Source organism: Salvelinus fontinalis, chromosome 27 (assembly GCF_029448725.1).
Source record: "Salvelinus fontinalis isolate EN_2023a chromosome 27, ASM2944872v1, whole genome shotgun sequence".
NCBI classification, from domain to species: domain Eukaryota; kingdom Metazoa; phylum Chordata; class Actinopteri; order Salmoniformes; family Salmonidae; genus Salvelinus; species Salvelinus fontinalis.
Genome location: NC_074691.1, coordinates 28,820,320 through 28,835,855, shown reverse-complemented (window position 1 = coordinate 28,835,855; position 15,536 = coordinate 28,820,320). Strand labels below are relative to the sequence as shown.

The 15,536-nt window shown below is 39.5% G+C and overlaps 1 protein-coding gene across 1 annotated transcript; it reads left to right on the top strand.

Annotated features, from left to right (window-relative positions):
• Positions 1 to 1,515: 1,515 nt before the first annotated feature.
• Positions 1,516 to 15,452, top strand: LOC129825399 (platelet-activating factor acetylhydrolase-like). The gene is made up of 11 exons (XM_055885486.1): positions 1,516 to 1,881; positions 2,385 to 2,512; positions 2,618 to 2,768; positions 2,948 to 3,041; positions 3,152 to 3,220; positions 5,204 to 5,378; positions 5,737 to 5,850; positions 10,825 to 10,916; positions 12,568 to 12,744; positions 14,364 to 14,512; positions 14,659 to 15,452. Exons 1-11 carry the CDS (start codon positions 1,812 to 1,814, stop codon positions 14,748 to 14,750), a joined length of 1,311 nt encoding a protein of 436 aa, XP_055741461.1. The 5' UTR covers positions 1,516 to 1,811; the 3' UTR covers positions 14,751 to 15,452.
• Positions 15,453 to 15,536: the final 84 nt, after the last annotated feature.

Sequence of the window (15,536 nt, the reverse complement as noted above, 5' to 3'; positions counted from 1 at the left end):
CTAACTCAGCGTTTCCCAACCCTGGTCCTCCAGTACCCCCAATAGTAGGCATTTTGGTTGTAGCCCTGGACAAACACGCCTCATTCAGCTCATCATTAAATTCCCAATCTGGCCCTCAAACCATCATGGTCACCTAATAATCCCCAGTTTACAATTGGCTCATTCATCCCCCTCCTCTCCCCTGTAACTATTCCCCAGGTCGTTGCTGCAAATGAGAACGTGTTCTCAGTCAACTTACCTGGTAAAATAACGGTAAAATAAATAAAATAAAAAATAAATTGAGGGCTTGATGATTAGTTGACAAGTTCAATCAGGTGTGCTTGTCCAGGGTTACAAAAAAAATGTGTACTGTTGGGGTACTGGAGGAGCAGGGTTGGGAAACGTTGCAGTTGGATCTATGGGATTACCACTTTGTTGAAAACTTCATGACATCAATTGTTAAATTTACAGCCCCCTACAAGTGTTCTTGCATGAAAGAGTTCATGGCATGTCAAAGGTATACGCCATACAATGAATTATTAGCCAGAAAAACGTTATGTTGTGTAAGGAATATGACATTTTAATGAAAGCTATTCCCATTGTAATCCTTACTTTACTGAAGGAGTGGTCAAGCTTTTCATTACATGCACTAATATATCACATATATATACAGTGATAGTGTAGAAATATTTTAGATAGATGTGAAAATATGTATCAGTGATAAGGTGGGTAAACCTGTAAGCATTGCCAAATTTGATATTCATTTTTATTTTACATACACACACAGTGACAGCCAATAATTTGTGAATTTATTGTGAAATATTTTCTAATTTATTTAGAATATTAGGTAACATCCTTGAAAGGTATACATAGCAAATGATCAAAAAAAAGTATCTACAGTATTTGTCAAAATTGAACTTGTCTAATCGTGTAATATATACTTTTCAGTGTCTCTCTGGTTTTAGTTATTTACTTTTCTGTGATATTTGCATATTGATCTGTACAATGTTTGTGTCATGCAATAAATATGCAAATATTCACAAAGCGATTGCCAAACATACTATTACCACCGACAGAACAATGAGACAGATATTTCACCAGATGTATAAATGTGAAGCATCTGCTTGGCGTTTCCACTCACTACCAAATATGATAGTTAGAGGAAATCCAGTGGCCTGCAGTGGGAGAAGAGTGGGAGAATACAGTTTTCTGTTCCCAAAACTAGAATATGTTACGAACAGAGTGGACTGGTTTTGTAGACTTTACCTTTTGCCAAAGGTTTTAAAAAATTACGTTGTTTAGAACGAGTGCAAAGGCGAATTTAGTTTTTGCATACGCGCACTTTACAGAGTAGACGTTCCCCAACAGAAATATGCAAATATAAAATTGTTCGCGTCAATAGGATCTTGCTAGCTCGTGCTTGGCTCTGCCCACCTCCTTGCTTGTTCTGCCCACTATGACTCATTTGTTCCCGTTTAAAACGACAGGTTGTGGTGTGTCTTGGTTTAGTGGTTTAGCTAAACAGGCATCTTTGCTACTGCTGCAGACAGAAGCCATGAATACACATGAGACCATGCTTTTTGAAGGCAGTCTGTAGCTAGCATGTGCTAATGCTAAGCTAACCAGCTAGTAGCTACGTCAGTTGGTGCATCACTAGTCCCGATGTGTCTAACCCACCTCCTACTAAATGTGTGTCCACAGACAGTGAATGTACTTAGGAAGCCGCTCCCGAATGACACACTTTTAAACAGGTTTCACCTGATAATGTTGACCTAGCTAGCTAGCATCCGGTACGTCTTTCTAACGAACTTTATCAGGCAACCTAGAGGTCGATGTTCGCTAATGGTGGACTCATACAGTTATTAGCTAAGAAGATTTATCAGTGGTCAAGGACAGGATCAGGTATGGATACGTTACTGAATTGAATCGAACTAATATGTCATTTGTAGTTGTTAGCTTTAAAAGGAAACTAATATTATAAAAACTAAAGAGTTATAACTAGCATCACAAAGCTAACAAATCAACCTTTTGAACTTTTGGCATCTATCCATTCCTAGTTACTCATGATAGCTAACATTAGTCAATTTCGTTCATACATTCTAACGTGAATTTATTAATGCCATGATGTAGCTGGTTGTAACTAAATCAGTCTTAATGTCGTGGCTAGTTAGTTAATGATTTATGTAATGTTTTAACTGTCAGCTATATATACACATTGAGGATCCAAAGACAGCTTGCTAGGTGCTGTCTTTCATAACATCATTTGACTTCATGCTCCTTTGTTGGGAAACTGTAGTCTCACATGTAATATACGAAGACTGTTGAAATACACTTCCTACGCCGTATCTACCATCTAGATATGTGCTTATTCATGCTGACTCACTGACATTCTAATGCGTTTACAGATCAGAGGTGCACATTGAGTCTCTTAGCAGCTATGGGAAACTCCTGTAGCAACAACCTGGGAATCCCACCAGCAAAAGGGCCTAATGCAGTGGGATGTTCAGATTTCATGATGGATCACACTGTAGAGGTAAACAGTGTTGTTATTTTTGTCATTTTCCTACTAGCTAGGAAAAAGTATCTTTCCCAAATACCAAACCAACTGGTAACAATCATTTAAACTGTCTGTCACCAGGGAACATTCTTTAGGTTATACTATCCATGTGTAGCGTCCGACAATGCTGAAAAACCAGACTGGATCCCATGTAAAGGATATTTCTATGGGCTTGCAGACTTCCTGAAAATCAACAGAGGCCTGAGTGAAAAGATTTTCAATTACCTCTTTGGTAAATACTTTTATTCTATGGTACACATTACCATTTAGTTATTTTAGCTATAGTGATCCTGGAACATCAAAATCAGGTGGGCTAGATTTACAATGTTTTATGTAGTATACAGTAGAGGTTATTAAATCACAAACTGTGCTTGAGTTGTTATAACATGTTGTTTCTGGTGTTTTATAAAGGATCTTTTAAGATACCTGCTGCCCTGAATGGCTCATATAAACAAAATGGGAAGTATCCAGTAGTCATCTTCTCTCATGGACTTGGAGCTTTCAGGTACAAACAGAAGTTTATTGTTCACCTTACATGTACATTCTCCATTATATGGACATTATATTATGTTATTATATGGACATGATCTTATGCCTCACCTCTTTTCCTCCCAGAACGTTATATTCAGCCATATGCACAGAACTGGCCTCACAAGGCTTCATAGTAGCATCAGTGGAACACAGGTACTCCACACTCTCTACACACACACTGTAAACACAGTCTCTGTCCACTTCATTTATGAAAAGAGACTTTGAAAAGCGCTCCCTAATCTAATGGACAGAGGAAGGGATGAGATTCCAGTCGACAGTTAATGTTCTTAAGCTAACAATGACATAGGACTCTCCATAAATACACAGACAGTCGCCCTCGTATAGGCAGCAGGCGTGAGCGGCCTGCCTGTTTATCTCAGGGTAGGAGTGGTACAATGGTACAAACTAGGTCATCACATTTTTATCAGTATGGACTGCTGGTACTATATGGATAGCATAATGGCTGGTCTGTGGCCTAACCCTGTCTGTCATGGGGTTATGGCCTAAAGCCCACCACAGCTTATACAGGTTAAGCTTGCTGCTGTGGACTTCTGTGAATTTCAGCGGCACTGAACTGGCTATTGTGTTGTGTTACTACACATTTGTGTTGTGTTAAAGATGCAGTTAAATATATTGTCACTCTTGCACCTAACAATGGAATGCAATGGAGCAGAATTGTCTGTTTTCTCTTTTCAAAACGGGTTCAATTGCTATTTTTTACCCTGTAGGCACCTGCAACTTACCACAGATCCGATATATTACACATAATCGAGAATCACTTGCCTCCAACCAAATTAATTTGAATTTAGAATAATTTAGTCTTGAAAGTTTTGGACTTTCAAGTGAAAAATCTCTATTTCAGTTAAGATGATTTTATTTTTTGTTCCTGTGCAGTTGTAAATCCAACAAATACACGTGTTAACCCCAAACGTTTTATCAATCTGTATGAATCTGGTTGGTTTGTCAGCCGTTTTATCAATCTGTATGAATCTGGTTGGTTTGTCAGACGTTTTATCAATCTGTATAAATCTGGTTGGTCTGTCAGCTGTTTTATCAATCTGTACGAATCTGATTGGTTTGTCAGCCGTTTTATCAATCTGTATGAATCTGGTTGGTTTGTCAGACGTTTTATCAATCTGTATAAATCTGGTTGGTCTGTCAGCTGTTTTATCAATATGTATGAATCTGATTGGTTTGTCAGCCGTTTTATCAATCTGTATGAATCTGATTGGTTTGTCAGCCGTTTTATCAATCTGTATGAATCTGATTGGTTTGTCAGCCGTTTTATCAATCTGTATGAATTTGGTTGGTTTGTCAGACGTTTTATCAATCTGTATAGATCTGGTTGGTCTGTCAGCTGTTTTATCAATCTGTATGAATCTGATTGGTTTGTCAGACGTTTTATCAATCTGTATGAATCTGATTGGTTTGTCAGCCGTTTTATCAATCTGTATGAGTCTGATTGGTTTTTCAGCCAAACGAGTGAGTGTGATAACGGAAGTGTTAATGATATATGTTTTAGGCTTAGATAGACAATCTCTGACTAATGTACAACATTACTGTTTATCGACTTTTAATATGTCATATTATATTTATGTATGTATTAATGACATTTCTGTTTATTTACACTTAATATGTCATATGATATGTATGTATTAATGACATTTCTGTGCATTTACACTTAATATGTCATATTATATGTATGTACAGTACCAGTCCCAAGCATGTGCAAAGCTGTCATCAAGGCAAAGGGTGGATACATTGAAGAATATCAAATATATTTTGATTTGTTGAACACTACTACATGATTACATATGTGTTATTTCATAGTTTTGATGTCTTCACTATTATTCTACAATGTAGAAAGTAGTACAAATAAAGAAAAACCCTTGAATGAGTAGGTGTCTTAACTTTTGACTGGTACTGTATGTATGTCATTACTGTTTATTTACACTTAATATGTAATATTATACATGTACTCAAAGTTTTCCTATATCCTGTTCATTAAATCAGACTTGTGTATTTTTTTAAAGAAAACACTTTTTTCAGATCTCTGTCAGCATTGTACAACAACCGAAAGGATATAATGTCAGTATTGGTGCCGCTGAACGATAGCTATTTGGTGTTTTCCTCTAGGGATGAATCTGCCTCTGCGACATACTTCTACCATCAAAAGCCTCAAGAGCCTGAGAAAGATAAGGCTTCGCCGCTTAAACCCAACCCTGAAGCCCCAGAGAACCTGGTAGAGGAATGGATGTACTACCGATCTCTGAAACCAGGCGAGAGTGAATTTCCCCTTAGGAATAAACAGGTACACATTGAATATGTCACATACAGTGTAATCATGTGTAGACCCTTTTATCGGCTTGTCTGAGCCATTCCTCAGGACCATACCTTTGAGTAATACATTTGTTTTATGAATGTGATATCACTACTGCCATAACATGGAATATTGCATTTGTATTATATTTTTACATTTTAGTTATTTAGAAGATGCTTTTATCCAGATACTGATCCCCTGTGGGAATCAAACTCACAACACTGGTGTTGCAAGCACCATGCTCTACCAACTGAGCCACACTGGACATATTACTCCGCATTGCATTCTGTTAGGAAGACAATTTCATGTGTTTGAGAACTAAGCATAATATTGAAGTGTCTATTTCTAGGTGAAACAGCGAGCTGACGAGTGCATAAAGGCTTTGGATACACTCATCCAAATCAACTCAGGAAAAACGATGGAGAACGTGCTTCAGACAGAGTTTGACTGGACGACTTTGGAGGTGAATATTTTGTCTCAAATGAAACAATCAGTGACCAGTGGCTTTTGCACCCTTTTGTGTTCTCTGCCGCTGGGAATGGCTAAATTAACTGCTTTTAGACAATACTCTGCCTACTCACAGCATCACTTGAACCCTTTATGTAGAGCAGGTGTTGCCAAACTGGGGTAAGCCAAATGCCGTCGGGTGTACACCAAATAAAAATATAATTCCCATTTTAAAAATTCAAACAGTCCATTTATATTTTCCAACGGGGCTATACATTTGGGTGAGTTTTCTTTCTGCCCGAGTAGCCTTGTTTCACAGGCAAAATAAAATTAAACCATCTAGTGTTCAACGAAATAACAACACAATGTCAAATACAGGTAGCCTAGTCAAATAATTAACATCCAATCGTATTAACCGTTACTTTCTCGCGGGAATTCCACTAACGGTCTATATGTAGCCAAACGTAGCTGCTGCTCATTCCGTTTGCTCAAAAATTGATAAATGGTTAAGAAAAGTAAGGCCCGCGTCCATAGAGACATACCAGCTCTACTGGTAGTACTGCTACTACCAGCAGTACTACATCTGCACCTGTCGACGACACAAGTTGTTCTGCTTCTACGAGCCTATCCAATGCTAGCATCAGTAATTCTACATTTGTTGTTAGCCCAGCTAGCATGGACACTGACAGTTGTGAATCTGATGCAGCCGAAGAGCTACTGTCCCCTTACCCGCGAAAGCACTGAACAACAGACAGGGACGTTGGACCATCAAAGAGGTGCAAATATGATGAGAACTACATTGATTTGCGGTTCACTTATATTGGGAGTAGTGCCTTTCCTCAGCCACAGTATGTTATATGTGCAAAAGTACTATCTCACAACTCAATGAAACCTTCACTCTTGCGCAGACATTTAGAAACAAAACATGCCAATTTGAAAAATAAGCCACAGGAGTTTTTTGAGCGAGAATTAAGACGACTTTTGAGTAGTGAGATATGTATAAAAGCAACAGATACCATTAATAAGAAGGTGCTAGAAGCGTCTTATATGGTGAGCTACCGAGTGGCTAGGACAGGCAAGCCCCATACTATTGTGGAGGACTTAATTCTTCGTGCTGCCGCGGATATGGCTGGGACAATGCTGGGGGAAAAGGCCAAACAACTATACTGACAATGCCTTCATCAAACAACACTTTTTCACGACGCATCAGTGACATGGCAGGAGATGTTTTGAAACAATTATTGTTTCGCATACAAGCCAGTGAATTCTATATGTTACAGCTGGATGAGTCAACAGATGTGGCGGGCCTGGCTTAGCTCCTGGTATATGTCCGTTACTTTTATGGGGGGGTCAATTAAGGAAGACATCCTCTTCAAACCACTGGAAACCAGGACTACAGGAGAGGGTACTGGACAGCTTTGTGACATCAAATGGACTTTGAAGGTCAAGATGTGTTGGTATCTGTACTGATGGCAGGGAGACATAGTGGAGTGGTAACGTGCGTGCAAGTAGTTGCTTCTGACGCCACTTGGGTACACTGCAGCATCCACCGAGAGGCTCTTGCTGCCAAAGGATTGCATGACGGCTTGAAAGACGTTTTGGACACTACGGTGAAAATGGTTAACTTTGTTAAAGCAAGGCCCCTGAACTCTCATGTATTTTCTGCACTATGCAATGATATGGGCAGCGACCATGTAACGCTTTTGCAACATACAGAAGTGAACTGGTTATCAAGGGGCAAAGTATTGACACATTTTTTTTAAATTGAGAGACGAGCTTAAAGTTTTCTTGACTTACCATCATTTTCGCTTGTATGACCGCTTGCCTGATGACGAGTTTCTCACACGACTGGTCTATCTGGTTGATGTTTTTTCTCGCCTGAATGATCTGAATCTAAGATTACAGGGACTCTCCGCAACTATATTCAATGTGCTGGACACAATTGAGGCTATGATTAAGAAGTTGGAGCTCTTCTCTGTCTACATTAACAAGGACAACACACAGGTCTTTCCATTGTATGATTTTTTGTGTGGAAATAAACTCAAGCTTATGGACAATGTCAAATGTGATACAGCGAAGCACCTGAGGGAGTTGGGTGCGCAATTACGCATGTACTTTCCCGAAATGGATGACACAAACAACTGGATTCTTTATCTCTTTCATGCCCTGCCTCTAGTCCACTTAGTGATATCTGAACAAGAGAGCCTCATCGAAATTCCAACAAGCGGTTTTGTGAAAATTTAATTGAATCAGAAGCCACTGACAGATTTTTGGATCGGGCTGTCCTCAAGAGTATCCTGCCTTGGCAAATCGCGCTGTTAAGACACTGATGCCCTTTGCAACCACGTACCTATGTGAGAGTTGATTCTCGGCCCTCACTAGCATGAAAACTAAATACAGGCACAAACTGTGTGTTGAAAATGATTTAAGACTGAGACTCTCTCCAATACAACCCAACATTGCAGAGTTACAGTTGAAGTTGGAAGTTACATACACTAGGTTGGAGTCAATAAAACTCATTTTTCAACCACTCCACAAATTTCTTGTTAACAAACTATAGTTTTGGCAAGTCGGTTAGGACATCTACTTTGTGCATGACACAAGTAATTTTTCCAACAATTGTTTACAGACAGATTATTTCACTTGTATCACAATTCCAGTGGGTCAGAAGTTTACATGCACTAAGTTGACTGTGCCTTTAAACAGCTTGGGAAATTCCAGAAAATGATGCCATAGCTTTAGAAGCTTCTGATATGCTAATTGACATAATTTGAGTCAATTGGAGGTGTACCTGTGGATGTATTTCAAGGCCTACCTTCAAACTCAGTGGCTCTTTGCTCGACATCATGGGGGAAGAAAAAAAAATCAGCTAAGACCTCTGAAAAACAATTGTAGACCTCCACAAGTCTGGTTCATCCTTGGGAACAATTTCCAAATGTCTGAAGGTACCACGTTCATCTGTACAAACAGTAGTACGCAAGTATAAACACCATGGGACCACGCAGCCACACTACCGCTCAGGAAGGAGACGTGTTCTGTCTCCTAGAGATGAGCGTACTTTGGTGCGAAAAGTGCAAATCTATCCCAGAACAACAGCAAAGGACCTTGTGAAGATGCTGGAGAAAACAGGTACAAAAGTATCTATATCCATTGTGAAACGAGTCCTATATCGACATAACCTGAAAGGCCGCTCAGCAAGGAAGAAGCCACTGCTCCAAAACCGCCATTAAAAAAGCCAGACTACGGTTTGCAACTGTACATGGGGACAAAGATCGTACTTTTTGGAGAAATGTCCTCTGGTCTGATGAAACAAAAATAGAACTGTTTCGCCATAATGACCATCGTTATGTTTGGAGGAAAAAGGGGGAAGCTTGCAAGCCAAAGAACACCATCACAACCGTGAAGCACGGGGGTGGCAGCATCATGTAGTGTGGGTGCTTTGCTGCAAGGGGGGACTGGTGCACTTCACAAAATAGATGGCATCATGAGGATGGAAAATTATGTGGATGGAAAATTATGTGGATATATTGTAGCAACATCTCAAGACATCAGTCAGGAAGTTAAAGCTTGGTCGCAAATGGGTCTTTCAAATGGACAATGACCCCAAGCATACTTCCAAAGTTGTGACAAAATGGCTTAAGGACAACAAAGTCAAGGTATTGGAGTGACCACAACAAAGCCCTGACCTCAATCCTATAGAAGATTTGTGGGCAGAACTGAAAAGGTGCACACGCAAGGAGCAAGGAGGCCTACAAACCTGACTCAGTTACACCATCTCTGTCAGGAGGAATGGGCCAGAATTCACCCAACTTATTGTGGGATGCTTGTGGAAGGCTTCCTGAAATGTTTGACCCAAGTTAAACAATTTAAAGGCAATGCTATTGAATACTAATTGAGTGCATGTAAACTTCTGACCCACCGGGAATGTGATGAAAGAAATAAAAGCTGAAATAAATCATTCTCTGTACAATTATTCTGACATTTCACATTCTTAAAATAAAGTGGTGATCATAACGGACCTCAGACAGGGAATTTTTACAAGGATTGAATGTCAGGAATTGTGAAAAACTGAGTTTAAATTTATTTGGCTACGGTGTATGTAACTTCCGACTTCAACTGTATGTGCAACCTTTCAAACACACCCTTCTCATTAACCTGTGGTGAGTTATTCACAATTTTCGATGAACAAATTAAGTTTTATATGTGAGATGGCTAAATAAAGAGCAAAATGATTGCTTATTATTATTATTTGTGCCCTGGTCTTATAAGAGCTCTTTGTCACTTCCTATGAGCTGGGTTGTGACAAAGACTCAGTCATTGTTATGTTTAATAAAGGTATTGTATAGTGTGTGTGTGTGGCAGGCTTACAATGATGGCAAAAACAACATTTGAGAGTGCGCTGACTCTACGCAGCTGGAGGTTGAATGTTTGAAGGGGTACGGGACTATAAAAAGTTTGGGAACCACTGATGTAGAGCAAACTAAAGAAACAGGGCCACCTGTTTTTAATTTGTTGAATGACAGTTTTGATAACTGTTTTGACATTTTATTTTATTTATTTAACCTTTATTTAACCAGGTAGGCAAATTGAGAACACGTTCTCATTTACAATTGCGACCTGGCCAAGATAAAGCAAAGCAGTTCGACACATACAACAACACATAGTTACACATGGAGTAAAAACAAACATATAGTCAATAATACAGTGAAAAAAAATAAGTCTATATACAATGTGAGCAAGTGAGGTGAGATAAGGGAGGTGAAGGCAAACAGATATATGTATAAATAAATAAAAATATAAAAAGGCCAAATATTCCTCCACATTGGATAATTAACAGGCCCTACAAGTTGTGCATGTTGGCTGAAAATTCGATTGGTATTCAGTCAATTTGTGTTCAAACTTTTAGTACGATTACCTTTTCTGCTGTTTGAATCAAATCCAGTGTTACTGGTAATGAATGACATCACCCTGTATCTTCCCTCTTTCCCAGAACTCTATGGACTTGTGCCGGATAGCGGTGATGGGCCATTCTTTTGGGGGAGCAACAGTGATAGAAGCCCTCTGCAAAGACGTCAACTTCAAGTAAGAGTTACACCTCTCAATTTCATCACATTCAAAGTCGCTTCAGTTTTCACATTTTCCTCTCTCTACTAAAGTCTAATCAATTTCATCAAATGGCACATTAAGGTGAGATGGTTCAAAATGTTTCCTTGGAACATGGTGCTTGAATCAAATCAAATTGTATTTGTCACACACACAGTGTAGACTTTATCGTGAATTACTTACGATCCTTTTCCCAACAATGCAGTTAAAAAGTAAGAGAATAGAACAAATAGAATAGAACAAATAGATAAAAGTAAATAGTAACACAATTAAACACCAGAGTTGTGAGTTTGATTCCCCCACAGCCCCATATTTTATACTGAAAATAATACACACTATACAGTGTCGCTTTGTATAAAAAGATCTACTAAATTAGTGTTTCTTAAACCTCAATGTGATGTTGCAGACCAGTCCCCTGTCGTGGAAATTCAACAACTTGTCGTGGAAATTACCACCAGGGACACCTGAAATCAATCTTGAAGGAATCATTGTTTATTAACAGCAAGCTGGAGAGGTCACAGTCAACCTTAGATGCATAAAGTACCGGTTTGAAGTGAGCTCTGTGGGCGCAGTCCTGTTTGTTCTCTTATATACTGCTGACACAGACAAGTTATATTTGCATGGTTGGTTCCTGCATGTGTCTGGCACTGTCTCCTATCTTAAAGAACATATTCTGGCCATTCTGACAGATGGTTCTAAGGAGGGGGTGATGTCACCTCTCATATCTTTACCAAGCACAGGCAGGAACCAAGGATTTTTTGTGACACGAAAAACAAGATGAACATTTTCAAGGCTGTCTCTTCAAACAATAACATTTTTCCATCACATCCCTCAGATGGTTGTTGGCGTACATCAATTAAGTCTGTTTTTCTAGTGCTGGAGATGTACCTAGCTCTCTTGCTAAATTAACCCAGTGGTGTAAAGTACTTAAGTAGAAATAATTTACAGTACTACTTAAGTAGTTTTTTGGGGTATCTGTACTTTACTTTACTATTTATATTTTTGACTACTTTTACTTTTACTTCACTACATTCCTAAAGAAAATAATGTACTTTTTACTCGCTACATTTTCCTTGACACACAAAAGTACTCGTTACATTTTGAATGCTTAGCAGGGCAGGAAAATGGCCCAATTCATGCACTTATCAAGAGAACATCCCTGGTCATCCCTACTGCCACTGGTCTGGCAGACTCACTAAACACAAATGCTTGGTTTGTAAATGATGTCTGAGTGTTGGAGTGCCCATTACTATCAGTACATTTTTAAAACAAGAAAAGGGTGCCGTCTGCTTTGCTTAATATAAGAAATTTGAAATGATTTATACTTTTACTTTTGATACTTAAGTATATTTAGAACCAAATACTTTTAGACTTTTACTTGAGTAACTTTTTATTAACGTGTCTATACTTTTACTAAAGTATGACAATAGGGTACTTTTTCAACCACTGAAATGACCATAATATTGTAGCGACCTTAACATAACACCTAGAAACCTCGTCAAAGGGTTCAGATCTCTTGGCGTAACAGATAAGATGTTGGGTTGACAGTTGCTGGACCCAGGTTTGAGTCCTGGTTGGGGCACCCCCCGAACTCACAATATTATTTGTATATTTATGTTGATCTCCTAAGGTGTGGCATTGCCCTGGACGCATGGATGTTCCCCCTGGATGAAGAGATCTATGTCAGGGTAAAGCAGCCGATCTTCTTCATTAACTCTGAGAAGTTCCAGTGGGCCGGGAACATCAGTCGGATGAGGAAACTGGACTCCTCCTCCACCTCCATGCAGAGGAAAATGATCACCATCAAGTATGGAAAGAAAATACATTCACTGTTACTGAGATGACAATGTGAAAGATGATAGATTAGTAGATTTTGTTTCCACACCTATAGACTGGTTGGTTGTTTAGCAACAAAACCAATCCGTGCGCAACTATGGGGCAAAAAAGACAGTTAGCTTAAATTGTTGTAAGCTATCTTTGGTCTCCAATGTTTATTGAAAACATAAATACATTTGCACCGTCTAAAATACATCGTACAATTGTTGGTTAGCTAGCTAGCAATTTTTTGCCATTTAGCGCTGTGGTTCCCTTTTGATTAGCCATATTAGCATTGACATGAAATCAGTCAAAACAAGAGAAGGTATCAAGAACAAGATGAAATGAGCCACTTTCTTGTCATTCTTGCGAGTAATCTGGCTGTCCAGAATCACAACAACCTCTCCCTCAACGTGATCAAGACAAGGGAGATGATTGTGGACTACAGGAAAAGGAGGACTGAGCACGCCGGCATTCTCATCGACGGGGCTGTAGTGGAGCATGTTGAGAGCTAAGACAGTCGTGAAGAGGGCACGACAAAGTCTATTCCCCTCAGGAGACTGAAAGGTTTGTCATGGGTCCTCAGATCTTCAAAAGGTTCTACAGCTGCATCATCAAGATTATCTTGACTGGTTGCATCACTGCCTGGTATGGCAACCGCTCGGCCTTCCGACTGCAAGGCACTACAGAAGGTAGTGCGTACGGCCCAGTACATCACTGGGGCCAAGCTTCCTGCCATCCAGGACCTCTATACCAGGCTGTGTCAGAGGAAGGCCCTAAAAATTGTCAACGACTCCAGCCACCTTAGTCACAGACTGTTCTCTCTGCTACCGCACGGCAAGTGGTACCAGAGCGCCAAGTCTAGGTCCAAAAGGCTCCTTAACAGCTTCTACCCCCAAGCCATAAGACTCTTGAACTAATTATCAAAGGCCCCTCTTTTCCGCTGCTGCTACTCTGTTTATTATCTATGCATAGTCACTTTAACTCTACCTGCATGTACATATTACCTCAATTACCCGGTGTCCCGGACATTGACTCTGTACCGGTACCCCCTGTATATAGCCTCGCTATTGTTATTTTACCGCTGCTCTTATTTATTTTTTACTTAACACTTTTTTTCGTAACTTCTTAAAGCATTGTTGGTTAAGGGCTTATAAGTAAGCATTTCACTGTAGTGTCTACACCTCTTGTATTTGGCGCATGTGACAAATCAAATTTGACTCCTGTCCCATGGAAGCACGCACATCGTTTTCGTGATGTTGTCGGCTCAGCCCTCTCTTTGGTCAGTTGAGTTGTGCAAGCGAACAAACTTACAATGCCACTTCCTGATTTTGAAACCAGAATGGGTACAATAAATACCTGTTTATTGCCTTCCAAGGAGGATCTTCTTTTCACTCTTTAAATGGTTTCAGTTCACCATTCAAAGAACACAGTTGCCTCAATTGTTATGTGAGGGGCACATGACATTAAAAAATATATATTCTGTAGCTGACCCTGGCATCCAACTTCTGTGTGTTTCTCATGGGGTTGGGTTAAGAATTGTTTTATTTATTTGATCTGAAAATGACAATGGACACTTGAGTAATCTTATATTCTCTTCTTCCCGCACAGGGGAACCGTTCACCAGAGCTTCCCAGACTTCACCTTCCTGACTGGCAACTGGATAGGGAAGATCCTGAAGCTGAAAGGAGAGCTCGACCCTCAGGTCGGCATCGATCTCTGTAATAGAGCATCGCTAGCATTCCTGCAGAGACATCTAGGTAAGGATCTGTACAGAGTTCATTTGATTTGTAAACAAGGGTTGGTTGGTTCAACAGACGATGTCCAAATGGCATTCTGTGTGTGGAAGCTTTTTTCAATTTGATAAAACAGGAATGTGTCCAATGGGTTTGCCTTTGTTTTGCAGGTTTAGATAAAGACTTCAATCAATGGGACCATCTAATAGAGGGCAAGGACCACAACCTCATTCCAGGCACCAATGTTACTGAAATATCTTAGTTCCATCTGCGCTATGGACCTCAGAGGGATGCATGGTTTCCAGCCAATTCCACTAACTCAAAGTGCCAATATTTATTGCACTGAGCCTTGAATGTAGTTTCAATCATGGATATGTCAAATAGAGCACAGTGATTTCTACTACAGTCAGACTTCACCAGTACCAAATTATGATTGCTTGGAGAGGTATACTGTATCTCCAAGTAATGTCAAGCTATACCGTTTTGTAGGAACACTGCACTCAACAGTATCTTTGTACCTGAACTAATTATGGTTGTAGTGTATAACATTTTACACCTGTATGGGATATTAAGTCAATTTTGAAAAGGTAGGAGTCTTCCAAGACTTTCAGTTTATGACCCATAGATGGTTAATTTATGTATCTAGCATGATTGCACAGATTGATAGAATGTAGCAAAATACTAGTCACAAAGATGAGATGTTTGATTCCTTTGAACCAGCGCCATAAATGTGCCTTAATCTACCTGTATTTCCTGGGTCATATTCATCAGGCACTAAAACAACCTGAACTTGTCCAATGAGGAACACACATTTCAGTTCTGTTTGGCACACAAATACAGCCCTGGATCATTCAAACGTATCACCTTATTTTCCATGTGTTTCAATTCTGAAATATTTTAATTTGTACACTACTGTAATCAATGCATCTGATTTGTATACAACTATAAATGATGGATACTGTGAGTCCTTGATCAATTTTTCTGTGGGGAGAAACAACCATAATGGCCTATGTGAAGATTATGAACCATCTCTGTAGTAATGTTCTGG